General features: G+C 42.0%; 2 protein-coding genes across 3 annotated transcripts in view; one reads left to right on the forward strand and one right to left on the reverse strand.

Moving 5' to 3' along the window:
* The window catches only part of SMARCD2 (SWI/SNF related, matrix associated, actin dependent regulator of chromatin, subfamily d, member 2), a 33,698-nt gene extending 13,834 nt beyond the window's left edge, over nt 1-19,864 (forward strand). Inside the window, exons 3-13 of the mRNA XM_044446932.1 lie at nt 7,658-7,700; nt 8,906-9,028; nt 9,253-9,372; nt 11,445-11,540; nt 12,431-12,532; nt 13,208-13,369; nt 14,591-14,688; nt 15,452-15,587; nt 16,593-16,715; nt 18,271-18,372; nt 18,889-19,864. Coding sequence (XP_044302867.1) covers nt 7,658-7,700; nt 8,906-9,028; nt 9,253-9,372; nt 11,445-11,540; nt 12,431-12,532; nt 13,208-13,369; nt 14,591-14,688; nt 15,452-15,587; nt 16,593-16,715; nt 18,271-18,372; nt 18,889-18,942 — 1,159 coding nt within the window. The 3' untranslated portion in view covers nt 18,943-19,864. The remainder of the gene's footprint in view (nt 1-7,657; nt 7,701-8,905; nt 9,029-9,252; nt 9,373-11,444; nt 11,541-12,430; nt 12,533-13,207; nt 13,370-14,590; nt 14,689-15,451; nt 15,588-16,592; nt 16,716-18,270; nt 18,373-18,888) is intronic.
* Nucleotides 172-25,800, reverse strand: part of PSMC5 (proteasome 26S subunit, ATPase 5) — a 32,153-nt gene continuing 6,524 nt past the window's right edge. Inside the window, exons 5-14 of one of the 2 annotated variants that reach the window (XR_006416377.1) lie at nt 25,259-25,315; nt 24,850-25,080; nt 24,259-24,385; nt 23,710-23,900; nt 23,239-23,337; nt 23,010-23,120; nt 22,407-22,493; nt 21,488-21,556; nt 14,485-14,694; nt 172-5,441 (exon numbers count right to left, since the gene is read on the reverse strand). Coding sequence is in view for 1 of the 2 variants with exons in the window: in XM_044446933.1 (XP_044302868.1) it covers nt 21,503-21,556; nt 22,407-22,493; nt 23,010-23,120; nt 23,239-23,337; nt 23,710-23,900; nt 24,259-24,385; nt 24,850-25,080; nt 25,259-25,315 (957 nt within the window). In the remaining variant the exon portion in view is untranslated. Of the gene's footprint in view, nt 5,442-14,484; nt 14,695-21,396; nt 21,557-22,406; nt 22,494-23,009; nt 23,121-23,238; nt 23,338-23,709; nt 23,901-24,258; nt 24,386-24,849; nt 25,081-25,258; nt 25,316-25,800 lie in introns of those variants that run through there. The other variant, XM_044446933.1, reaches the window with a different exon arrangement.

Here is a 25,800-nt window from a genome sequence, read left to right on the forward strand (position 1 = left end):
GGAGAGTAGAGCAAAGAAAAAGTCTGCCATTTGGGGGCATAGTATGACAGATTCAAATTGGTGAAATTTGAAAATGGGCCATTTCTTATCCAGTACCTCTTTATCATCTTCATCCAAGACCCTCTGCCATCATTGCCACGTATATACTAGCCAATTTGTATTCTTACTGAATCTGTTCAAGCTGTTTTATTGACTACCTTTAGGGTCACACCTGCATACACACACACATGTATACAATGTTAGGCCTTTGGAAAATGCTTTGGACATTCTGTGCAGGAAGATATGGTTTTGGGTGCCCTTGACCATTTAAATAGTATTCCCCTCTGAGTCCTTTTTGGAATTTGGTTAAACTATATCTGAGAAATTCCTCTCTGGAAAAAAAATCATTTGCTAATAAACAGTCTGTGCTTTCTCTTTCCATTTCAGAAACTATATGACAAATTTATCTTAAAAGGTGGAGCAAGATTGTTCATACATTCAGCTGTGATAAATCTTGATGAAAATACACAATCCTGACAACAGATTTGCTATGTTAAAAGGAGTTCAGAAAGCACAAGAACCAAATCCACTCCCTTGCTAAATGAAATTAAGCTAAAGTGAATGAAGAAAAACCTAATAAAAATGGCCAACCAAACTGGCAGGGAAGAGGCAGGTACTGGCAACTAGCTGGTAGGCTTGCACTAACTGAAGTTGAAGGTCTGATAAAGCAGAGACCTTTTCAGTGGGCACTTCTCGGTTCTGGGCTTTGGGTTGCTTCCATGCTCTGGATAAGGTTGCTTTACCTCTGAAGAAGTAGGTACATGACTTAGGTGTGCTTTTGGATCAATCTGATGCTCAAAAGAACACATGCAGCAGTGCAAGATAGTGGCACAATTTTTGCAATTATGATGCACATTAATCTAAGCCTTGATACTTTTCCTTGCAGTACCTTATATTTACCAGGCAGTGGTCCATGACTCATCCATGACTAGTATCCATTCGCCTCTATTAGTAAAAGAATCATGCTGGGATATAAAAGTCTAAAATCAAAAATCTTGTTTCTTTCTCTTCGGTTCTTTTTCATTTTATGTTTTTGTGCAGTTCTATAGAAATTCACAATAAAAATTAATCATAATAAAACAAAAACTTGCTTGCTGTTGGGAGTTGTTGTTATTTGAAGTGGTAGTAATGTTGGGAGCTGTTGGGAGTTGTTGTTATTTGAAGTGGTAGTAATGAGATCATTGTTTATCTGCCTGTGCAGTGAACCAGCAAAAGGCAGGTTGCAGCATCTTCCTAGGGAATGAAGTACTCTCAGGGCCTGGCCTGGGCTGGGCGGACAGGAAGGAATATAAGCAACATTGCTCCAGGAAACACTGTGTTGTGGTGTTGTGTGTATCCTTTAGCTGTTCTTCAGTCTTGACTTGCTCTTTGGTCCCACATCTTGGTCTGTCCTTCAGTCTGACTTGTCTGTGTGTAGAACTGCAGTCTCAACAACAAAAGAACAAATGGCACAGAGAAGCAAAATCAACATGTTAACAAATCTGATCCTTTTCCTGACACATTTTCTATATTTCTTTTCTACCCTTCTTCTAGAACTTTTTTGCTAGTTTTTCTTTTCCTTTCCACTGCCAGCTGGGAGTTGTAAGGTAGGCATAGATGCCCAGAAACAAGATGAACAAGCCCTCTGCCCATGCTAATTTAATCAAAGATGTACAAAGTAACAAATTTCACCAAAGGAAAATGCAGTATGTATGTGGAATATTTTAAAGCTGCTCTTCACCCTAAAGGACTTACAGAGCAGTTTACCTATAAACAATTACGGACAATCACGCCTGGTCACAGGCTTACCATCTAAAAATACATGACACGGTGAATGGGAAGGGAAAGGGGGATGGGAAGTAATTATTTTAGCAGTGCTATTAGAATTGCCGTGCTCTCCATCTCATCTCCGTCAGCTCAGCCTGAAGGAATGGCTGCTGATGGTGAGGGAAGAGGACATGCCTTCATGAGGTAGGCCTTTCATCAAGACTGATGTTTTTTGTAAAACTTCTGGAAAAGTTCATAATATAGAATGACAGTGGTTCAGATCAAAATATTAAAATAGGGGCGATAAGATGAGTAAAACACATTTTAAAACAAAAATAAGAATGCTGGAATAATAGTTCTCCAGTTTAAAATCTGATTTGAAGAACATTCTGAACTAAAACAGTTTTCATCTATCTAAAAGCCAGTAAGGAGAATAGCAAGCAGGCTGCACTGAGCAGAGAATTTTGGGCCACTAGTGAGAAATTGCTAGACATTGTATTTTAGACGTGGGGATGGAATATTAGCAGAAACATCTGTATAGATGAAGATGATAATTTATTTCATTTCTGCACTTCCCATAGCCAAAGCTCTCTGGGCAGTTTAGAACAAAGTCTAAAAACAACAAATTACAATAGACAAAAACATAAGAATTAAAAATAATTTAAAATAATATTAAAAGACAATTAAAAGGCAATAAAAATACCCAGCTAAGAGTAAAAGAAAGGCACCTGGCTAATGGTGTCCGGCCTCTGAAAAACCAGGCAGATCTTTAAAGGCCTTTGCAAAGAGGACTGTCATAATGTGGCACTGAAAAGATGGGAAATTTGGTGCCAGGCAGAAATATAATGTCATATTAATAATAATAAAGCATAGAGGACAGAACAGAATCCTGAAGAAATCCATGCTGGAGAATCCAGGGGCTAAATAATATTCTCCAAGGGATGAACTTCATACATGTGGAGGCATTTCTTCAGATGCTCAGGACTCAAATTATAGAGGTTTTTAAATGGCAAAACAGCACATAAGGGCATGGCAACAAACATGCAGTCAGTGTAAATCTCTTGAGACTAGTGTTGTGGTGTGAGTAACCTAGGCCAGTTAAAATTCTGCTTGCCACTTCTTAAAACAGTTGTACTTTATAAACAGCCTTCATAGATAGCTCTGTATTGATTGCATTCTTGTAGTCCAGTATAGAGGCTTCCAAAGCCTGTTATGCAGGCAGTGTCCCAGTGATTAAAGAAAGGATGTATCTGTCACATCAGGGCTCAGCTACCATCTGAAGTAACAGGACGGGGGCCAGATTCAGGAGTGCAGCCTAAAGCTGTAGACCTGTTTCTTCAGGAATGCAGTTGCAGTCCATGCAAAATAGTCCATTCACCCTTCATCCAAGGCCCATGCCTACATCTGTCTTGTCTGAATTTAATTTCAGTTCATTAAACTCAGTATTGAATCAAGATACTAATTCAGAGAATCTGTTCCCTTCCTGGGATTTCATTTGAAAGAGCAGATACCACTGTGTTCCTAATGAAACTACTCTAAAACCTCTCACGACTTCCTCCATCAATTTCCTGTAAGGTTAAGAAATAATATGCTCAGAATGGAACTCTGTGGTAGTTCCTATGGGACAGAACAGGTATCCCCACCTTTCTGAAAACTGCCAGATAGCTAGGATTGGAACAACTACTAAGTGCCATCTAGTCTCAACCATCCAAACAGTCCTGAAAGATACCATTGTTGATGGGAGCAAATGCTGCTAAGAGATCCAAAAAATTGATTAAGACACTCTCCTGCTATTTGTCTTTTGGCATAGTTTATCTACTAGCATGGCCAAGACAATCTTGGTCACAAAACCAGACCTGTATCTGTATTATTTCAAACTGGGTGGGAGCTTCAAGCCTAGATTTCTCCCTGATTTGTCAGTTGTGGCTGTGAAGTTCTATATTTATTCCATTGTAATTTCTATCTTTCTTTTTGCATGGAGGATCATTCCATTATAGAAACACAGAAACAGAGTGAGTCAGAAGGGGCCTCCTGGGCAGGCCATCTAGTCTGACCCCCGGCTCCAGCCAGCTCTGCTCATGACATGTCTACCATTTGCATGTCCAGCTTACCCTTGAACACCCGCACTGATGGGGCTTCAACCACTTCATACAAAGCTCTGCCTTGTGTCTGAAGTGGTACAGCCCTAACAGGTTTGCTATTGCAGTGAGAACTAGCTTGTGATGTGCTTTTCTAGTCAAGGGACTTAATACTCATTGGCAGTTCATGGTGGAAATGTTAGTTGAGGAATACCATTACGTTTAAGATGGTTGTGTGGCAGGGACCTTCCAAATATTGTGTATAAATTATTATCATCCCTGATCATTGATTTCTCTCCCAGGGTGCTCTGTGTGGTTGCTAGCTCTTGGCACTGAACAGCAGAATCTGTTGAAAACATGTGATGGGCCAAGGGACCTTGAATTCACTCAAGATCTGTTTTCAGTTAGCTGAAAAATAACTGAAGGAGGACACTTCCCAGGCTCTCTTAACCCCTTCTGAACTTCTTGATCTAACAGAGATGTGAAACTGGTGGAAATTGAGTGGAAGTAAGAAATACAGGCAAGTTAATGGTTTTCAGTGGTCTCCTAGAGCCAAGGAATGTTGAATGCCAATTTGAAAAATAACATAGAAAACAAGTTTTCTAGAGGAGGCAGGATTGGCTTACTTGAGTCCCTAACAGCTTCTAGAGTCTTTGGGGATGGCATAGTTAGCTGGAGTTCTGAAAAGGACTTGTGGGCTGGGATACCCAGAAACAATTTGTTGCACACCAATTTTCTCTACCAGTCTCCTGGCTAATGCCCAGCTTTCAAAAGCAATTTCTTTGCACATTTCTTTCCTTACAAGAATTTAACATAATATAATGCATTTATATGCTACATTTTAACTGTACAGAACGCTCCACATAACTTCTGTCAGTAATCTTTTTGAAAGCTTTGTGAGATATCATCTCCCTATTTCAAAAAGGGAGGCTGAAGGAAAAGTGTTTTGGCTGTGGTCATCCAGCTCCCGCTGGTCCAAATTCTAAGTCTCTTATAGGTGATTTGCTGATGAGAAATCAGGTGACAGTGTTTAAGTAGCAGCCTATTCTCTTCCAGTCTCATTTTGGTATTTCTTGTTGCTTTCCTCTGGCTTCAGTATATGCTGGGCTCTGCTTATATAAGCGTCTTCTATGAATTTGACTTTAATCTGTTCCTCTCATGCATACCTCTGGCCACTCATAGGGCCTGCATGGCCTGGTTTTACCAGCTGTTTTAAAAAACAAATAGGATGCAAATGACATTCAGTTTCTTGGCAAGTTCTCAGTCAGCTTGATCCAAGGGAGGTGTGACATGCTGAAATAAGCAGCTGCAAACATCTGGCAACCAGGCTTCAGGGACCAAGTTCTGTATGGTGGAAGAGAGGGCATAAGGAGAATAAGTCTGCAGCCTTGCTAGATTGCCCTTTCAGCTGCTAGAATTCATTCCTTTGGTTAGTGCTCTGTAGATGGATATTTTTCTTCTGCAGTGGGTTGAAGGTGGAGTTACTCTGTTTTCTGTAATGTTGCAGGGAGAATTTAACTTCCTGATGTATAGATCCAGAACATACTGTCTCTTGCTTTTTTCTCTTTACATTAGTTACTATAAGCCGAGATAGAGAAATAGAATTGGTACAAATATATGAAAACTACCATAGGTTATGTGAATGCTGAATATGTTAAAATTTTCATCAAAACATTCAGAATAATTGTGAATCATACACTACCAATTACTTTTTTTCACTGCTCCAATACTTTGCTCAACAGTTGATCTTCCCTTTGCTATTTCTGTACTTAAATAAATGCATATTAACCTATATTCAAGAGATTTGTTCATTAGTCTTCTGTACACTCCACATTATGTGAATGCTGCTCAGATAAATAAAAAGTCTGAAATGTATTAAAGGAAACTTGGAACTTTAAGCTGATGAGTAAATGTTTTTCCATATCCCATATTTCAAAAAACTGCTGATATCCCATTGGTTTTCGAGGTGTTTTCCCTCTTCTGTTGTTTTGCTGTTGCCACATTTGCTGCCATGAAAAGCTGAAGTGTAAGCTGCTCATATTTCTGTGGCAGATTTAACTGCCATGCACATTTAGGATAGATAAACAAGTTAACTGAAGCCAGTCTTCTCAGAATAAAATGATCTAGGGAATGTGGGATATTATTCTGTGCTGCTGAGTGTGGTCGCTCTTTGGGAGCTGCTATATGGCTAACTGCAATTTTAATGGATGCTTGTTTGTAAACACATCCCACTATATTCCTGGATAATTCTATGCTTCCTAGTCTTTGTGACAAGGTTAAAAGTGGGTAGAAGAAATTTCTGACATTTCTAAGGTGGGATCTCAGGTTTCTGATGGCTGCATTCAGGTCAGCCCCTTCCACCAACCCACTCTGGCCTTGTCTTCCTGTTTCTCCATATCCATTACCCTCATTATTTATATGGTGGTTTTTATTTGTTCAGCACTTGATCATCTTGTGTCTTTGTTCTGAAACTTTCCCAGTAAGTGAACTCTGGGGCTAAACTATATGATAAATGTGTCTGTTTCTGTTAAGATGTTGATCAGGGTTGGGTTTGCATTGCATCTGGGGTTTGGGTAATAACCCTTTCTTTCCACATGACAATTCCAACCCAAATGCTATATGCACCAATGATTGCTTGTCAAAAGAGAGAAACTGATATTGGCGTGGATAGCTGTTTCTCTCTGGAGCAAATGACAGCTTAAAGGGGAAGCTCTTGTTGGGACCACAGTGAAACAAGAAAGGTTAAATCCCACCTATGTGATGCACTGATTCTTATTCTTTTAATGTAAAGTGTTTTTTGGCTCTGTTACAGGACAGAGAGGTAGTGATGTAAACAAGGTGTAGAAACCAGGGTCCTTAGGTGCAAATCCAAATCTCTGTGCACTGAAATGCAGTGATGTCTTGTGCTTTTCTCACATTTGTGGGAAAATAATTGGAATTCGATATATTTACAGGCCAAACATATCATACTCCCTTTGTCCCAGTTTCCTCCACATAAAAATTAAAAATACAATCAGAATTCAGGAACATGATTTCTACAGAATCAGTGGATACACAGTGGATGTGTTTGCATGTCATGTCATATTAAGCCACAGTGAGTTGGTAGTTTGACAACCTGCAGTGAGCTCAACATACAGTTGGGCTGACTATAGTTTGTTGGCTCCCTCCTTCCCACTTGGTCCTCCGGTAGGTGTCATGAGAACACCTCAGGAGGAATAAGTCCTTCCCACTCACCCCCAAGTTGCAGCTGCAAACCATTTTGGGCTTTCTGTGGCTTTTTTTTTTTTTTTTTTTTTGGTGGCAGGGGGCAGGTTGGAGGAGATCACAAAAGCGAGCTTTCCTGATGCCCCTTTTGTTAGCTGTGAGCAGTCCCTTCAAAGTGGCCCAGCAGGATCTGGGGGAGAAAGGTTGCCCACCATTTAAAAATTGTTTTTGCATACTAACTTATGTGCAGTCTTAATTTTTGAAAAATTGTGCAAAATGATTAAAAATAATTTGCATGACTGTGACTTTACAGTAGCACAACCATGGAGAAATGCCCACAAAATATTTATATACTTTGCAAGCCAACTCTGAATCAGGTTGTGGGAAGCTTGCCTGCCATTTTTAGAAAAAGGGAAGACATTTTGCCGCTATAGGGAAAGTTATATCACATTCAGGGAGACCTAGGTAGAATGTAATAATTCCAATTATAAGGTTGGGCTTTACAGCACATGCAGGGGATTAAATCTTTAACACAGGATTCTAAATACTTTCGCCCTTTAAGAGCTTACTACTCTGCACAATTCTTTCAGGCTGAAAAGAAGGAAGATGGCAGACAAAGTCCTTCCACAGAGGGTAAGTGCCTCTTTTCTGGGAGAGCTCTTGGTATAAAAGCGACGGAAGCAGGCCATTGTGCATGTTTGGAGGAAGTGGAAAGAGACAGATTACAGAATTTGAAGCTATTCTTTATCTAGAATAAATTAGTTGGGCATGTAAGTGAGGAGAACAGAATAATGGGATGAAAATGAACCCCCTATTTCAGAGGAGTTTTAGAAGTTTGGCATGTCTTTTGATTAGTCTTTCCCATGTGGAATGCTTGCAGCTACCATGGGTTGCCAGGTAATTGACCTGAAGCAGCCTTCTCCAACTTGTCCTACAGGGGTGTGAGACAAGAACCATCATTCCCTTCTAGCATGACCAATTATCAGGAATTCTGGGAAATTGTATTCTAAAACCTCTGTAAAGCACCAGTTTGAAGAAGGCTGGTCTAGAGTGTCTCAAGCAGTTCCAGTCAAGTCTGGAGTAGTTTCAGTCATTTAATTTGTTAATCAGTTCTAATTTACAAAGTGATTCACTATCCTTACATTGTTCATCCACCCAACAAGAGGACAGTGGCATTTCTTAAGTGAGGTTGAAGCACATCTACCCTTGATTAAATTGGGGGAAAGCTATATTTCCTCCTCTTTTCAATCATACATGAAGCAGAAAGAGGCTTCTCTGTGCACTTGGGGAGAATGGAAATCCTAATGTAAATCCTGGAAAATTACTCCCTTGAAATTTTCTATATGTGAGTGCTCAGGGGCATTAGAACATGAGTCCTCAAACTACTGCCCGGGGGCCGGATCCAGCCCACCATGGCCATTTATCTGGCCCGCCTCAGAGGTTTTCAACGCTCCAGGGACACGCGCCACGCATGCACGCCACCGCCCACCTTGCCCCCTGCGTGGGGAGGCGGCGGCTTGCTCGCAAGGAGATCATTTTGGACTCACTCAGAGAAAATGATCTCCAAGCGAGCAAGCCGCTGCATCGCGTGCCCGCTGCTGCATCGCGGCACATGCCCACCCCCGCCTCGCCGTGTACACCCGCCCGCGTCTCACTGCCTCAGCGCACACGCCCCACTCCCGCCCCTGCCTGCGTGCCCCACTGGTACCACCTTTCCAGCCCGTGCCCAGCACTGGCACCTTTCAACTGGTCCTGGTGAAAAAGTTTGAGGACCCCTGCACTAGATCCTTGTCCCAATTTAATCTAAAATGCTTACTGTAAAGATGACTCTTCCACAGATTCGTGAGCTGGTCCCAGAGTCTCAAGCTTACATGGATTTGTTGGCTTTTGAACGGAAGCTGGATCAGACCATTGCCCGCAAGAGGATGGAGATCCAGGAGGCCATCAAGAAACCTTTGACGGTATGGAATGGGGGCAGGTTAGCCACATCCGCTATGGATGGAGGGAGATAGGAACAACTAAGCTCTTCAGAGTGCATAAGGCTGTCTGACGCCCCTGAAGCAACATATTCTACCTGTATAGGTAGTCTTGCAAAGAAGGGTTCTGTGGGCTGGAACTGCTCCATAGATCTGGAGTGTGTGTGTTTGACTTGATCCCTAGTTAATGTTTTTCTTCAAATCTTCAGCAAAAGCGGAAGCTGCGTATTTACATCTCTAATACGTTTACACCTGGCAAGGAAGAATCTGAAGGTGGCGAACGCATAGCCTCATGGGAACTTCGTGTGGAGGGCAAGCTCCTGGATGATGTAAGACTGAAACACCCCTGATAGGTAGCTTTGTGGCTAATCTAGGGTTTGCTGGATATTTGTTGAAGGCAATTTCCCCCTGTCCCCTGCAACTGGCCAGCCCCCTCCTTCAGCTTTTGATGTCTCCTCCAAATGGACATGCACAAGAGAAAGCCCATCTTGTGTGTCTCATGCTCCCTTGTTGTTTCTGTACATCATTATTGTTTCCATACTGAGTTATAAACTGCCCAGAGAGCTTTGACTATGGGTAATATAGAAATAAATTAAATGATAACAATACCAATAATTAACATGAGCAAGGGTCTGTCTATAAAAACTAGGCTGGATCAGACAAGTCCAGCATATCTGATCCAGCATTCTGTTTTCCATAGTAGACAGCCAGCACGCACAGAAAATGCAGGCAATAGCCCTCTCCCACTGTTTCCCAGCAACTGGAATACATAAACGCATTGATGCTGGAAGTAGCTTTATTTAATTTCTATGCTGCTTAACAGCTGAATCTCTCTGGTTGGAATACAGTGCAACTGCATACCTTACAACTTCTGTAGCTGTCATGACTTATCGTCTATGAATTTTTCTATTATCTAATTCCCATTGGTAGCCATTACCACATGTTCAAATAGCAAATTTCACATGTGCTGTGTGAATGATTCTGTTCCTAGTCATTTCTATCTGTGTGTGTGTGTGTGTGTGTGTGTGTGTGTGTGTGTGAGAGAGAGAGAGAGAGAGAGAGAGAGAGAGAGAGAGAGAGAGAGATTTGTATTTTCCCTAATATGCAAAAAATATTTACCTACATTAAACCACATTATCATTTTGCTTAGTTTACAATATTTATGTGCACACATTTTAATTAATAAAAGTTAACTACATATGCCATTTAATTGTCTAGCTATCTACCCTGGAGAGACCCTTTTTGGATTCTTTGCAATCTCTTTTAGTTTTTTATCAGGCTGAATTATTTGCAGAGGGGTAGCTGTGTTAGTCTGCTGTAACAAAAACAAGAAAAGTATACTTTTTCACAGATAGTTCAGGCTGATTAAAAATGAAAAGATTGCATGATTGTAAAATAATTAAAATGGCAAATGTAGTTTGTTTTTGCTGAAACTGGCCACCTCATGCTCACCCCCCCCCCCCCCCCCCACATTAGGTTAGGAGAAATGAGACTCATGTGCCTGAAGATCAGTTTCATTGCAGAGAAACTCTAATATTGCATGCTAATAGTGGGTGGGGCTACAGGCAAAAAGGAATGTGGTGAATGGCAAAAGTGCAGGTCCATAAACTCTACCATATTTTAGCTTAACGCCCTTACTGCAAGTAACTAAGCCTTGGGAAAGGGAATTCAACTTTTTAGGATGGGAAAGAAATGCACAAAACCTGGCAAACTACCAAATTATTGGTGGTTGGGGAAAAAGGGTCGGGCCTGTCTCCAGAACCCTGGAGGGCCAGAATATGACCCCAGGAGATGGGCCTGCCCTTGTGCTTTATGTCATTTATGAACAAGTTTAAAAGGACCAGTCCCAGTGCAGCTTCCGGTTTTGGTGGTGGTGGTTGTTAAATAAGCTAACAATTTGTAAGAATATTTGTCATCTTATACTGCTAACTTTTTTTTAATTTTATTAAAATTGTAAACTAATACTAAAAACATCACACATCACATACATAGGATTTACTGGGTCAACCCCCTACTACATATTTTTTAACATTCTGTAGTCAAATTCAAATCAGTTTATAATAATTTGAAAACATCTCTAAGTTTACGCCAAGTCCCGTTTCTCCAGCCAGTTATAGAAAAAACCCCAAGTTTGATAGAAGTTTTATACTGCTAACTTTGATGAGGGACTTTGTCAGAGCATTTGAAAGACCCTCCTGTCCTCTTAAGAGAAACATTGAGGAAAAGTACTGCACAACTAATAACGCTCGCAGTGGCAGTATCAGTCCAGATGATGTTCTTCCTTTCTAGAAGTGGCACAACTTGCTTGTCCTGCACTTCTAGAGATGTATCTGGCAACCGCTCTTTCTGTGTGCTTGCGGGAAAGGCAGGGCTCAGTCCCTCATCCATTTTTCTGTCTCAGCCAAGTAAGCAGAAGAGGAAGTTCTCATCCTTTTTCAAGAGCTTGGTCATCGAGCTAGACAAAGAACTGTATGGCCCAGACAACCATCTGGTGGAGGTATGTACTTTAGCGCATGTTCACGCTGTGTGATGGGAGGCAGCCCAGGGCAGTTTCAGTGCTCGAAAATGTAGATGCCTTGCCTGGCAAGCTGCCATGCTGGACCTTGCTCTTCTGGGAGCTGATGCATTTTTTGCCTTCAGAATCACCCTGACGCAGTTGGAGTAAGGAACTGCAAAAGGGGTGGTGATTCTGGTGGTGAAATACAGAAATAGGGCTGATAACAGTTCTCGTAGCTCCCAGAAGAGGCCAGAGGAAGATGAGCTGTGTACTGGCTTATTCAACCTGATTCTGATAATAGCTTGTCCAAGACATTGGAGAGTCAACATTGCAAGACTAAACAGAATTAGGTCTTCTATCCCCCGGATTTAGCTGATGGCATATTCCCACAGCAGGATCTCCATAATAACCAGTATTCTATCCATAGCACTATATACAAAATGCTTTACAGTTCTTATTTCAGTTGCCTTCACAGTGAATCTGTAAAGTAAAATAGTTCTGTGCTGTCTTGGAAGCTTAATGGCTAGGTTTCCAATTGTCACTTCATCCACAAGTTATAGGGTCAGATTATGATTGGTAGAAACCACATACCAATATTATTGGATAATCCTTTTAGTGACTATCACCTTTTCCCATAACAGAGCACTTTTCTTGCAAGTATGCTGGTACATGTTCAGATATTGCCTGTGTCTATTTTGTGAATATTCATTCTTAGACATTTGTGCTTATGAAATAACTAAATGAAACCCCACTACAAGAGGAGTGAATCAGTAATTGGAAAACTGTCCATTTAAAATATAAGATACTGAATGGAATAATGGGTTTGCACTCCATGCTTGTCTTACATGAAAAAGATCTAACTCGGTACTTGTCTTCCCTGCTCCCATCAGTGGCATCGAATGCCCACAACCCAAGAGACAGATGGCTTCCAAGTCAAACGCCCAGGTGATGTCAATGTGAAATGCACCCTGCTGCTCATGCTGGACCACCAGGTAAGAGGGAAAAGACTCTAGCACTTGATCAGGGCAGGCAAATTGTAATCCCCTGAATTTTAAGGTTTCCAGTTACATGAATCAATGAGCTACTCAGGTTTCAGAAGGCATGCAGTGCATGGTCAGAAGCTTCATTGTTGTATCTCACAAGTCTTGTGGCTTTAGTTCGCTCAGCTAGAGATGGGGTGGGTGAGGGATGTCTGGCTGCTTGCCTACGTACACAGCTGTACCTCTTTTTTTAACACATCAGAACGTTCTGCAGCATTTGGATTTTTCATAATCAGCTTTTGTGATAAGAAAGTACATTTCTGGCCTGTAAGCTTTTAAAGACACAACTGAGAATGAGTTCGCACTGGGTTTGGAGGAAGCTGCTTCAGCAAAAATTCTGTTGCATTTCATAATTAATTTTGAGTATTGTTGCAAAAAAAATCTTTTTCCTGAACTATTCCCATGGTTTGTAGAATTAAGACACCTGGACAGAATCTCTCTGAGATTCCCACATGACTTTAGAATGGTTTCTCTTGCTTGCTTGCTGTTGGTTGTTACTGAGATCCCGTTTCTTCCAGATTTTGGAGATGGGATTAAGTTGTTATATTTAACATACTTAGCATGAATTGGAACTGATGAGATGGTCATGTCAGAGTGTATGTTAACTAGATAGCATTGCCTTTACAGCCTCCTCAGTACAAGCTGGACCCTCGTCTCGCTCGCCTGCTGGGTGTTCACACACAGACCCGTGCCAATATCATGCAGGCCCTGTGGCTCTACATTAAACACAACAAGCTCCAGGATAGTCATGAGAAAGAGTACATCAACTGCAACCGTTACTTTCGCCAGGTACATTTTGCTTCTTTTTCTCTCCACCTCACCTTTTGGCAAGTTGGATTATTGTCCAGTTTTATGCATACTTGGTCCACTGTCTGGTACAGGATTTGAGTCCTTGAGTATGCTAATTTAAAACTATTTTTCAAACCACTTTTGTTTACCTACCTCATCTTGGACTTCAATAAGCCCCAGGCAGCATGAAGATGGTTAAGAATGCTCGGGATTCTAAAATATTGGGAGGGCACCAGGTTGCGGAAGGTTGCATTATACAGTCCTTTGTACACTGACACCAAATAAATATTAAATAGTAGAAGGACTTCAGTGGGCTGCTTCCCCCTTTTCTAATGCTGCAAGATTGAGGAAGAAATCGGCAGATGAGGTCTTAACCAAATTCAGGGATGGGGTGGGAAGGGACTTAAATAATATGAGGGTTGGGGGTTAAGTACATGTACTCATACATTTCATCTTCTCTATCCTTTTCCCTGGTGCTGACTTTCTTATCTTGCTTCATAGGCATTTCCACCCCTTATTTTAAAACTTGCATCATGGAAGTAGAATAAATGCACACAATGCAGATTATATTATTTGGAGCTTATATGTACACAGTATTGCTGTTGGTTCCCTTCCTGTCTCCTTTGGTCCTACTAAAGATAGAGCAGAGGCACTTGGAAAGCGCATATTTCTCATCTGCTCCAGGTTATCGTCTGTGAAGATAATAGTATATTAGTGTATAATATAATTTAATGTTATAATTATTTTTTTTCTTAACGTAAGCCGCCCCGAGGCTTCGGCGAATGGGGCGGCATAAAAATGTTTTAATAAATAAATAAATAAATAAATATTAAATTAGGAATCTAGACTCTGGTGTTTCTCTTTGATGCCATCATTTCCCCTCTTTGTACATACCGTTCTGATAGTATTTGAACGTAATGTTTTTTGAAAAAAAAATTCTTAGGTCATTTGTATAATCTTAATTTTGGTGAAAGAACAAAGAATCAGGTTAGTTTGCGTCAGGCTAGTTGAACCATACAGTTGCCAGCCTGGTTGCCTGGCAGTCTAAAGGTCTACAAATTAAGAAGCAATGCAACATTTTACTCCTTGTGATAGTGTAAACTGTGACATCTTACCTCTTGCCTCTGGTTACTAGCAGTTTGGTCTGTGGGCCTCCAACTTGCCATGGGAGGTTTCTTCTTCTCTGAGTCCGTTAATGGTTCGTGTCTTGCTCCATTGTAGATCTTTGGCTGCACCCGCATGCGATTCTCTGAGATACCCATGAAGTTGGCAGGACTGCTGCAGCATCCAGATCCCATTGTTATCAACCACGTGATCAGGTAGGCCTGACATTGGCAGAGCAGGAAGGGAGTATGTGTTAATGATTTACACTCTCTCTGAACTATCTTAACCAACTGGATTTGGGGGATCCCACTGTGATTTCACCTCTGCTATTGGCCTATGACAAGTCAGGTGCTTTCTGATAGCTCTGTGAAAAGGGAATCCAGTTGATCTGCCTCAAAGGAACTGTTTGTCAAGATAAACAAAATTTATGAAGATGGCATCCAGGGAGGGAGGGAGGGATTCCTTACTGTACAACTGGAAGAAGATGCTGTTCTTGATGTATCTAGAAAGCCATAACTCTTTCTTTATGCCCTTTTTGAAAGGGCTGCAGAACCCATCTATTTCAGGTGCCTTTCAGGGGATAATGTAATGAAAGGTTGATTTCATTGTTATTTTTCTGCTTGTGAAATGCTGTTGTATGTACAATGATTTTGTTGTCTGCTTATATATATCTACTGTTTTATAATTGTTGCATTTGTAAATAGTGTTAGGTCTAGAAAAGATAGTACATATCTTAAATATTTTTGCTGGCATAGCCTATTTTAGTTTCCTTGGATTGATTTGTATTTGCAATGTGGATTTGGGGACACATACACCCTACAATTCAGAGTAGTCTAGTGCTGTTTCTCCTGAACTGAAGATTTCAAAGGCAGTTTGATGTGAAAGCATCTAACCTTGTTTTTGGGTGGTAAAAACATAGTTCTCAGAATTATGCTTATTTTTGGCCCTCATCCTGGTTTCTTGTCCCCACCTCTTCAGTGTGGACCCTAATGACCAGAAGAAGACAGCCTGTTATGACATTGATGTGGAAGTGGATGACCCCTTGAAGGCCCAAATGAGCAACTTCTTGGCCTCCACCACTAACCAGCAGGAAATTGCTTCCCTGGATGTCAAGGTAGGGTCCTGCCAGCCATGGAGCAAGAAAGTAATTCAAGCATACTATCTTACATGACCAGGGGAACAGCGAACAATTCTGGCTAGGCTCCTCAATCAGGATAGGCACCCAAATTATCCTCAAAGTGTTAATCACCCATGGTTGATACAGCAACCCCCTTTTTTAATGGTGGTGCTGTACTGTGGTTGACTATAGAAGCCCAAGCTGGTTGTTGGAGTTCCCTGAGAGCTGCTGGTAGGAAGGTAGATGCTTCAACTTGCAAGCAGTGACACATTTATCCATGCAGCCTGACTTTGGCAGCCTGAAATTTTGTATACTGCTTATAACGCAAGTTTATGGCAAGTCATCCAAATGTGAAAGTTGCATAGCATATCCTATTTTTCTGTGGAAATTGTTTTGCCTGATTTGAAAGTCTGTGTTCCATTTTGATTTGCTGGAGCAGCTCTAATTCCTTTGGGATGAAATTAAGGCAGGAAAAGGAGGGCAAGCAAGACATGCTGTTAGATAGGCTGTGTGAAGTCCGCAGCTTGGAAATCCCAAAGAAAATGGCTATTTGTGAGAAGAACCAACATGAACTCATTGCTTTATTCCATGCTTCCCCAGGCTGATGCAATTGGCCATGTTGGCTGGGGATGGTGGTGTTTGTAACTAATACTGTTATTTTGGAGGACAACAGGTTGCAGAACGCTGCTTTACATCAGTGCTTCCAACACCCTTCAGTATCATATCCTTACTGTAGTCAGCCTCCATTCCTTTTTTCTTGTATTATGCTCCAGAATATTATCTTATTAAAACTTACTGATCTTTAAACTAGCAGCAGCTGTAGAAATTCATAATGTAAGCTTCTGTACAGCCTTTGGTTGGTGGCATCCACCAGTGTACTGTGTACAATATATATGCATGATGCCCTGCATCAGTAGTTCCATCTCTTGCATCTCATCTCTAGGCTTCAGTCTTGAGTGCACTTCTGTCCCTGTCTAACTCAGACTTTACCCTAATATGTAGATCCATGAAACTATTGAGTCTATCAACCAGCTGAAGACCCAGCGAGATTTCATGCTGAGTTTCAGTAGCAACCCCCAGGACTTCATCCAGGAGTGGATCAGATCTCAGCAGAGGGACTTGAAGGTAAATCATGGGACTTGCACATACCTAACAGGACATGGTCTTCATGACTGGAGTTCCGAGATTAGAACTGGGACTCTTCATTACAGAGTGCCCTCCACTCCCTGAGGCCATGAAGTCACAAGTACAAATAGGAGCCTCTCTGGGGGCCTGGGAGCAGAGAAGCAAGGTTTTGCCCAGATGCAAAGAATTTTTGCCCCTTGTGAAAAAGGGCAAAGGACATAGATAAAATTTGTCTTTGTTTTTTGCAGTGTGGGAGAAGTACGCAGGAGTGCTTGTTTCTGCGCTAGTTCCATGCTGGAGTGGATGCCCATAATCCTCCAAGTTGAGAGGGTTACAGGTAGCCACATTGAATGATGCCCTAAGCCGTGAAAGAGCCATGCGGCAGGATGCAATGGGACTAACAGTACAATGCATCTTTATGAGAACAGATGTATTTTTTTATTATGGGTTGGATAAGAACTGGCTTCTGCAAGAGGAAGGGTTCTGCTCATGGAAGGACCCTCTGCGAGGATTTGCCCTTCTCTGCACAGCTCACTGCATTCTGTAGACTCAGAAGATTCCCTGTGGAGCACTTTTAGGAGGACAGAGGGGCTAGGAAGGAAGGGGGTGGGGAAGTCCGTATCTGCCAGCTCATCCAATCTGGATGCAGATCAAGAAGTTCTCTACTCTCTACTGGATCATAAGAGAGTAAAATACAAAGAAAAAAGCACAATGAAAAGAATAATCAAAGCATACATAATTAAAATAGTGGGCTTACTCTCATGCTTTTGTGCATACACAGGTAGGTTAAGTGTGGCCTTGCTGGCTTCCTCCTTTGTGGCTTGGTTTCTGTTGGTGTCTTGGCAGCCCCTGTGAGGTTGAGCTGGGTGATTCCTCCTTAGAGCGACAGTCCAAGGTTTCTGTGTGTGTTGAATGCTAGTCTTCCATATGTGTTGTGAAAGTTCAAATTAAGTTAAGCTTCAGGTTAGAAGTCTCTATGTATCTCAAGCTCCATACACATATCAAACACTTAAGCTTTCCGTGCTCTTCCACTCGAGAGACTGACTGGATCTGCAGCCACTTTGCTGCAGCTTTGAATGCTTCCAGATCACTATGTATGTGCTCTGTGCCCAGCATGTTTCTCTATACGTATCCAGTTAACATATACTTTGGCTCTTGCTAGCCTATTGCATCTGTTCCTTCTCAAAAAATTCTAACTTACTTTAATTCTTGGAGACAGGAAAAAATGTGATGAATTAGTGTTGATTTATCCCAATCAGGGACTGCAGTATGAAGGGTGAGAGAGGATGCCAGATGGTGCTGGAAATATCCTGCTATGTTTGTCAACTCTTCAGAGACATCTGACTGGCCATACGCCGCTTGTATATAAGGACATTTGTCAGGGTACACAAAGGAAAATGCGTTCTTACAGAGTCTTCCTCCTCCCTCTGATCTTTGCCCAAGTGTTTTCCTTTGCTGTCTTGCTATTGCCTCTGCCTGTTTTGGATCACTAAAGAATAGCAACACAGGAGCTAGTTTTCTCTGAATTCTCTTCTGCATGCTCATTTTGCTCCAGATCATCACAGACGTGGTTGGCAACCCAGAAGAGGAGAGACATGCAGAGTTCTACCAGCAACCATGGATACAAGAGGCTGTTGGGAGACATGTCTTTGCCAAGGTTTGGAGAAGCTAGTTTAACACAACCTTTAGAAAACAGCCCCTGGCATTTTGAGATTGAGCAGCATCTTTTGCCTTGACTTAGCTATGGGGAAGCAGGATGCTATGTGCAACAGTCAACTTTTAGTGCAGAGCACTGAATAAAAGGCACTCTTGGAACCCACCTGCTTCTCAACCCCCTCAGATTCCTGTGTGAAGGGACTCTTCTCTTCTTAGGCCTGGCCTCCTTCATGCTCATTCCTCACTTCCCCTGGATACCCTCTATATTGCTGCTTGAACAAATGCCTCCAGGAACTATTGTGGACCTTCCCGGTCCTTTCGCCTCCCTACCTCAGGATTATGCCTTTCCTCAGCTGCCCCAAGTGTATTATGAAACAGGATTGAAAGCTCTGAGGGTCTGGTCCTTGCACCTGGAGAATAAGTGAGACACTGTTCCACGTTGAGGGGGATATATAGGAGTCCAAATGCTTTCTTGCTGCACTTCTCTCCAACCCCATTACTATCTTGTGTCTTCCAGGTTCAGCAGCGCAGGCAAGAACTGGAACAAGTGCTTGGTGTTCGCCTTACCTAGTGCTCTCCCCTCCACCAGCTCTTCTGCACCTTGTGGTACTCTGGAGTGGACCAGCAAGCAGACCATGCTTGTTGAAAAAACCTCAGCCACTGGCAAGGCTGGGGAATCCTGCTGTCTGCCCCCACTGTTGTCAGGGGTGGAGGGTGCTTATTCAGTAGTCTTCTGGAACTATTCAAGGCTTCAAGCCTGCTTTTTATAATAGGGGAAAGTGAGTTCCTCTCCCTCACCAGACCCCTATCCTTCCTATGCGCTTTTCCTCTGGGACACTGGGAACTTTTTTGTTTTTGAGTTGCCTTCTACCTCTTAGCTGAGTCTCATCAGCCTCTGTTGCAATGCAGGAAGGCTGCTGCTACTCCTTTTTAACCAAAGCTTTGTCCATTCCAAACTGCCAGCATTGCTGGCATTTAGTCTTTGCACTATCTTTTTTTTTGGGGGGGGGGAGGGGGTGAAAAGTAGAAGTTTTGTTTTTGTACAGAGGAAGGTTTGTAGTAGGTAGCTCCCCTTCCACCATATGCAATGCAACAACAGTTGTGTGGGATCAAAGGGGAGGGGTTTGCTGTTCTGTTGATGACAATCAATTGCTATTTCTTCCCTAGTTCTCCAGCATGTGAGATGTAGAAGATGGACATTAGGGACCAGTTCTTTAGCAAGGCCACTTGGTGCTGCAGGAAGCATTCCTGAGGTTGCCAGTCAAGGGGAGATAGGTTACATTTGCCTCAGCCTTCTTGGGCCCCTTAAGTGCCTTCACTCCCTAAGCTCCTGGACCCTCGCAGCACTTAACTTAGAAAATTCCCCTCCTGCTTTGGCTCATGGCTTACGATGTAGTTGGCCAAGCCGGAGCTAATGGGACTTTCACTTAAGAATGTTGTTACCTGTTTCTATGTTGAAGGTTTTCTAATAAAATTATTCTTAATCAGTAGTATTAAACTTGTCTGTGTTTTAAGCTTCATAAAGGGAGGACAAAGCTGCTGCTGTGAGCGAGCAGTGATGAACCTTTTACAATTACCAAGGATGGTATGGTAGTGTAGACTTTATACTTACTATTAAAAACAGCTTACATTTTGGGTCAAAGTGAGTTACATTGTGTGTTATATACAGATTATCTTAAAATAATGTAAGCTGCCCAGAACCTCTGGCTAGTGAGGCAGCATATGAATTGAATAAATAAAATAGCATGGCAAGAGGCCTATCAAGGCCATCAAGTCCACCCCCCCTCCCAGCCTCTACTTTCATATATGGCCACCCATCCAGCTGCAGGCCCATGCCTTTCCAGCTTAGCTAAGGTGACTTGACATGCTAGCTCAATGTATAGCTATATTCAGGCACATGTTTTGTTTGTTCATATGGGAATTCCACAGTTAGACGTAAATCCAACTGCACTAAGATAAGAATTGTTCCACCTCCTAGTTTGATAGTTACTGACCAGCAAGGCAATTCTACTGAATACCTTGCAGTATTGCACCATGGTTGCTTTGGCCCTGGCTAGGAAGAGAACAATGATCTTCACCTATTGTGAATTAAGAGCAGTAGTGGCAAACTTAAAACATAGCTCGTTCCAGTTCATGTACTCGATAATCTTAGGGCAAACTCTGCTGGATATTAAGTTCATGTGGGACCAACAGACTGTGTCTGGAGAGAGCTTAAACTGTGTCCTAGAACCCACTGCAACATATAGGTCAGCAGAAAGCTGATGTGTTACCTGAAGTCAGAGTTTAAAAATTATTTAATTAGTATGTTCATACTGCTGCTTACACCTTAAGTACTGTCTTTAACTTGCTCTCTGAAATAAGCATTCCAAAACTTGAGTATCTTTGGTATGTTCTTTCTAGATAAACATTCTGGGGGTTTTATAACACTTGGACATGGACTGCCTAGCACATAGCAACCATTTGCAGCCTTTTGAGCATGTTCAGAAATCAAAATCCATCCCCTCAGGTACACATTGTAAATAGTTGTAACTATTTCTAGAACCTTCCAGAAATAGAATGAGGACTGGGAAAAGTAAACCTCGCAGCTTGATTCATTCAGCTAAAACCACACATGCCCTAGTAGTTTAAGAAAAAAAATGGCTGTCACTACAGTCTTTTTCAATGCTGTTTTTCTCATTAGTTCAAACTAGCAATTCAGCATTATGCACAATGCTAGCCCTATAAGTAGGCTCCTGAACCATTTTGAGCTGCACCCCAGTAACATTTAGGACTTGGCAACAAAGCTTCATTACAACTCTGCTAAGGTGCTTACACAGTGTAAGACCTATGAATACATGAGAGAGAGAAATTTTTCAAATACAGCTTAAGATGGTGTCTATCAACTTCTTAAGAGCTTTAAGAGGGCTTCAGCAAGAGTTCAGAACTAGATCTATTCTACCAAAGGGCGTATTATGGAGCTAGTTTAGGAATCATTAAATATAACCCTCTTTGCTTTTTTTCCCCCCTTCTACAGCAATCGGGACCATTAGTACACAAACTTTATTAAAGGAAAAAGGAAACCAGGCATAAAGATTACAGGAAAAATTGGGTGGCCAAGGAGATAGGAAATGGCTCACAGGAGCAGCAGCTTTTTATTTCCAGAGTTTCTTGATGGACATATTCTTCTCACTGTCCTTTTGCATCACCTGTTGAGGAGAAAGAATATGAGAAAGGAGGCAGGACAAAAAGTCCAAGCAGAAGAGTAAGTAAAGTGACCCAACTTAGATTTTTATATTGTGAAAATTCTGTTATATAGTGGTGTCTCATAGTTTGAACAATTCTAACTTTGAACGATCCAGAGCTCAAATGTTAAGAATCAAGATAAAATTGTTCTGCAGTTCAAAGGATGCTTCTACGTAAGTTTGAACTTCGAGCAAGGTGAAAAAAATTGGTTGCAGTGAAATCATTGGTTTTCCAAGTAGGGAAAAAAGCCTCGATATCCTGAATCAATTCATCTTGAATTATTTGTCTCAAATTGATTCATCTTGAATTATTGTCTCGACTTGAATCAATTCATCTTGAATTAACTCAAAAGCAACTTGCAGTTCTCTCTGGTTGGTTTAGCCACCTATCAATTCATTGTCTGGGTTTAGAAGTCATTCTTATAACCTAGAAATGAATTACTTGTTTACTGAAAGTGGAAGTATGCCAAATGCAGTGGCATACACATTCACTCCCAAGAAACCAGATCGTCTTTGTGCAAACTGAATCAGTGCCGTCCACTATCCACCCTATTAAAAAACAGATGCAGGAACCTGGTTTTAAGAGTGATGTCTTCTGTCACTAAAAAGTCCCAGAAGCCTTCTCAACTAAAGTCTAGGCTTCATAAAAGACAGAATTGTAAGATCCCAACTATTTTCTGCTTTGGTCTCTGTAGCCGTTCAGGATGTCGTTGCCTTCTGGCCAGCTCTGATACACTGATGGAACAACAAAGGTGAAAACCTATATACATGCCCCACAGTAGCCCTTTCCTCATAAGCATGCCCAAAACAGTACCTTTGCAACAGCCATTTCAAAGTCTTCTTGAGTTACATGCACCCTCCTCTCTCTCAATGCATACATGCCGGCTTCTGTACACACACCCTGCAATGCACAATTACAAGACAGAGATGTGAACTGGCCCACAGTCCTAAGGACAGACAGTTCAGGCAGGTAACATCTGTAGTGCGTTCAAGTATAACAAAATAATTATTTTTAATATAGATGACTTCTTTGGCAACTTTACATACAGGTTACGACAAAGTGTAGTTTTTGATTCAAGCACTACTTTGGAACAGTTATTTCTTTTGAAACATTTGGCAACTGTGCTTTCTTATTTATGTTGATATATATTCTGATATTAAAAAAAAAATCACAGGTCCCATGCCTGTGGCACCAAAACTTGTGGGAACAGCAAAGAGTATCAAAATAATATTTGAATAGGTATGTGTGTGTACATCACAGAAGATCTGAGAACATCTTATATTGATTGATGCACATTACAAACTTCAGAAACAAATTCTAGCAGCTGATAATGATCAAATACTCATTAATATTAAAAGCAATAGTCAGAAAGTCTTGCTACCGAGGTTTGGTGCTCTTTGTCCAACTGTAACTTACCTTAACTTCAGCCCCTGAAGCCCCTGGCATTAGTTCAGCAATTTTCCGCAGATTGATTCCCCGTGTCAGGTTCATCTTGCGAGAATGAATTTTCAAAATGTCCAGCCGAGCCTGACAATACAGTATAGAAGATGAAGCCAAATTTCCTCAGACTCTTTCTACAGAACAAGACCAGCAATCAACAGAAGATACAGAGAGGACTGCAACTCTTGTCCTCCATCAACATTACCTCTTCATTGGGGGGAGGAAATTCTATTTTTCTGTCAATGCGACCAGGACGAAGCAGGGCTGAATCCAAGATGTCTATGCGGTTGGTTGCCATAATTACCTGCACAGGAAGGGCAGTAGAGGCCTACAGTCAACACTGCATCTGATAAATATCTACATGCATGATTTTTATTCCCCCTACTACCACTACTGACCATGGGAAAATAATGCTCTCAGGCAGGCCTTTCCCATTTCTTGCACAACGCTATTCCAAACTCCCATCTTCCCATCTCTCCCTCCTAATCTTCCATCTGGTTTGCTGCATGTGATGCCAGTATCAAGGCAGTATAACCATGCAATCATCAAGGGTCAAATATATTCAACCTTAAAACCCAGATTGTACCAGGAAAAGCAAAAGATGCAAACTAAGTTTACTTTGTGCTATGCATACCATCGTGAGAGAGTGGGAAATCACACTCCTCCTCCAACCTACCTTGATGTTTTTAGTGGCCTCAAAACCATCGAGCTGATTGAGCAGTTCCAACATGGTGCGCTGCACTTCACTGTCCCCACCAGAGCCACCCTCCAGACGGGAGGAGCCGATGGAATCGATCTCATCCATGAAGATAATAGAGGGAGCATGCTCACGGGCCATGACAAAGAGTTCACGCACCATCCGTGCACCTGCCACCACAAAACAAGCAGCGATCCCCCAGTGCCTTAGCAAAGACTGGCATGTCCTCAAAACACCCCCGCCACAAACATGTGTCCTCTTCTAAAAATGCTATTCCAGTTTCTTAACCATTTTTCATTCACCTGAATTTCCAACCCCACTTCAGAGAGCTTGGTCAATACTGAGCTACATTTCTAAGAGATGTGGTAATCACACATCTCGGTGCCTTGCTCAAGTGGCAGTCCCAATATTCCCACTCAGAAATTTGCCCTTTCAAGACATTCACTGAAGGGGCTGCATACCTGCTAGCCCTTTCCTGGAAAAATGAACACCCAGACCTTTCCATTGCATTTTTCCCTTCTTGCTCACCCTCTCCAATGAATTTCTGCACAAGTTCAGAGCCAGAAACACGGATGAAGGTGCAATCCGTGTGATGAGCCACTGCTCGAGCCAGCAAAGTTTTTCCAGTACCAGGGGGTCCGTACAGCAGCACACCCTGCAATAAAGAACACCAAAAGATCAGTACGAAAGTTAGGTTAATACAGGATTCGAAACAGTTGATGGAGGGGAGGAGAGAATCTCATGGCACTGCAGCCTCAAGCAATGCATTTCCTGGCCAGGTGTCCACACTCTCTTGACTGTACTATTTGAAACAAGGGGCGTCACATGCCTGAAATGTGGGGTGCCCTACTCTCTGCCAAATTTGTATGAGAGGGGAAGAGTCATGGCTCATCAAGAGTTAGCCCTGAAATACATGAACAGGGTCCCTGTGATAACACACAACAAATGTTCTTCTCATTACTTAGTAAGCACAGATTATTTGTTAGTCTTATATAGGTTAAGTGCAAGCAAACATACATATTACTACAGGCTGGCCCAGTAGGACACGGTGAAGGAGAGCAATTTTGTGTCGGAGTGGGGGAGACAGGACTGAGATTCTGAAGCACCCTCCTCACTTGCCTTGGGCTGAGCAATGCCCAGAGCTTCAAAAAGCTCTGGATGTTTGACAGGCAGCTCAATCACTTCCTTGATTTCTTTAATTTGTTTGTCAAGCCCACCGATCATCTCATACGTGGAATCTGGCACTTTTTCCACCATCATCAATGACACCAGGGGGTCCACCTTGTTCGGCAGGATCTTGTGGAGTGTGTAGCTGTCGTTCCGTAGAGCAACACGACAGTTTGGGGTCACCTGGATGTAAAGAGGGGAGAAAGCTGAAGACAGCAGCCCTAAGTTTCCAAGGACATTTCAAAGACAGCACACTAGACTCAAGAAAAAACAAAAAATACCACAAAATCCTGCAGGTCTAAAGTATTGTACTGTCCCGTCCCCACCTCTGAGAGCCAGGCATGGCCTGGCAAATACTTACATCATTTATATCTATGTTTTTATCAACGTCAACCACAAACTTGCCTTCTGGGTGAACCTAGAATAAAGGAGGGGCCACATACCACAATGAGAACAGAACATTTCCAGCACCAACAGCAAAGAAGCCAAGCTAAACAAAGTAAGTGCCAGCACAGTTCACTGAAAAATAGATCACTTCACTGCTGCCCCAGAACTTGTGTAACATTAACGCTTTCACTGCTTCTGTCCGGAAACTGTTTACAATGCCTTGCAGAAGGATTCACCCCAACGCTTTGCCTTTTCCAGATGTTGCATTACAACCTCAGATCAAAATGGATTAATTGGCATAAGATGCTCAACATTGTGAAGCTGCAAAATAGTGGCACACAAGCTAACAAAAACAGGCATTTATTGCTTGCATAAGCATTGACCCCCCCTTTGCTGTGACATACCTAAGCAAGCTCTGGTAGAGCCCATTGCCTCCAGAGTGCTTTAAATAGTCCAATGGATGCTACCTGTGTGCATTTCCAGTGCCCCATGATTTCAGATTAAATAGACTTGTTT

The sequence above is a fragment of the Varanus komodoensis genome, unplaced genomic scaffold (genome assembly GCF_004798865.1).
Source record: "Varanus komodoensis strain SLA01 unplaced genomic scaffold, ASM479886v1 scaffold50, whole genome shotgun sequence".
NCBI lineage: Eukaryota > Metazoa > Chordata > Lepidosauria > Squamata > Varanidae > Varanus > Varanus komodoensis.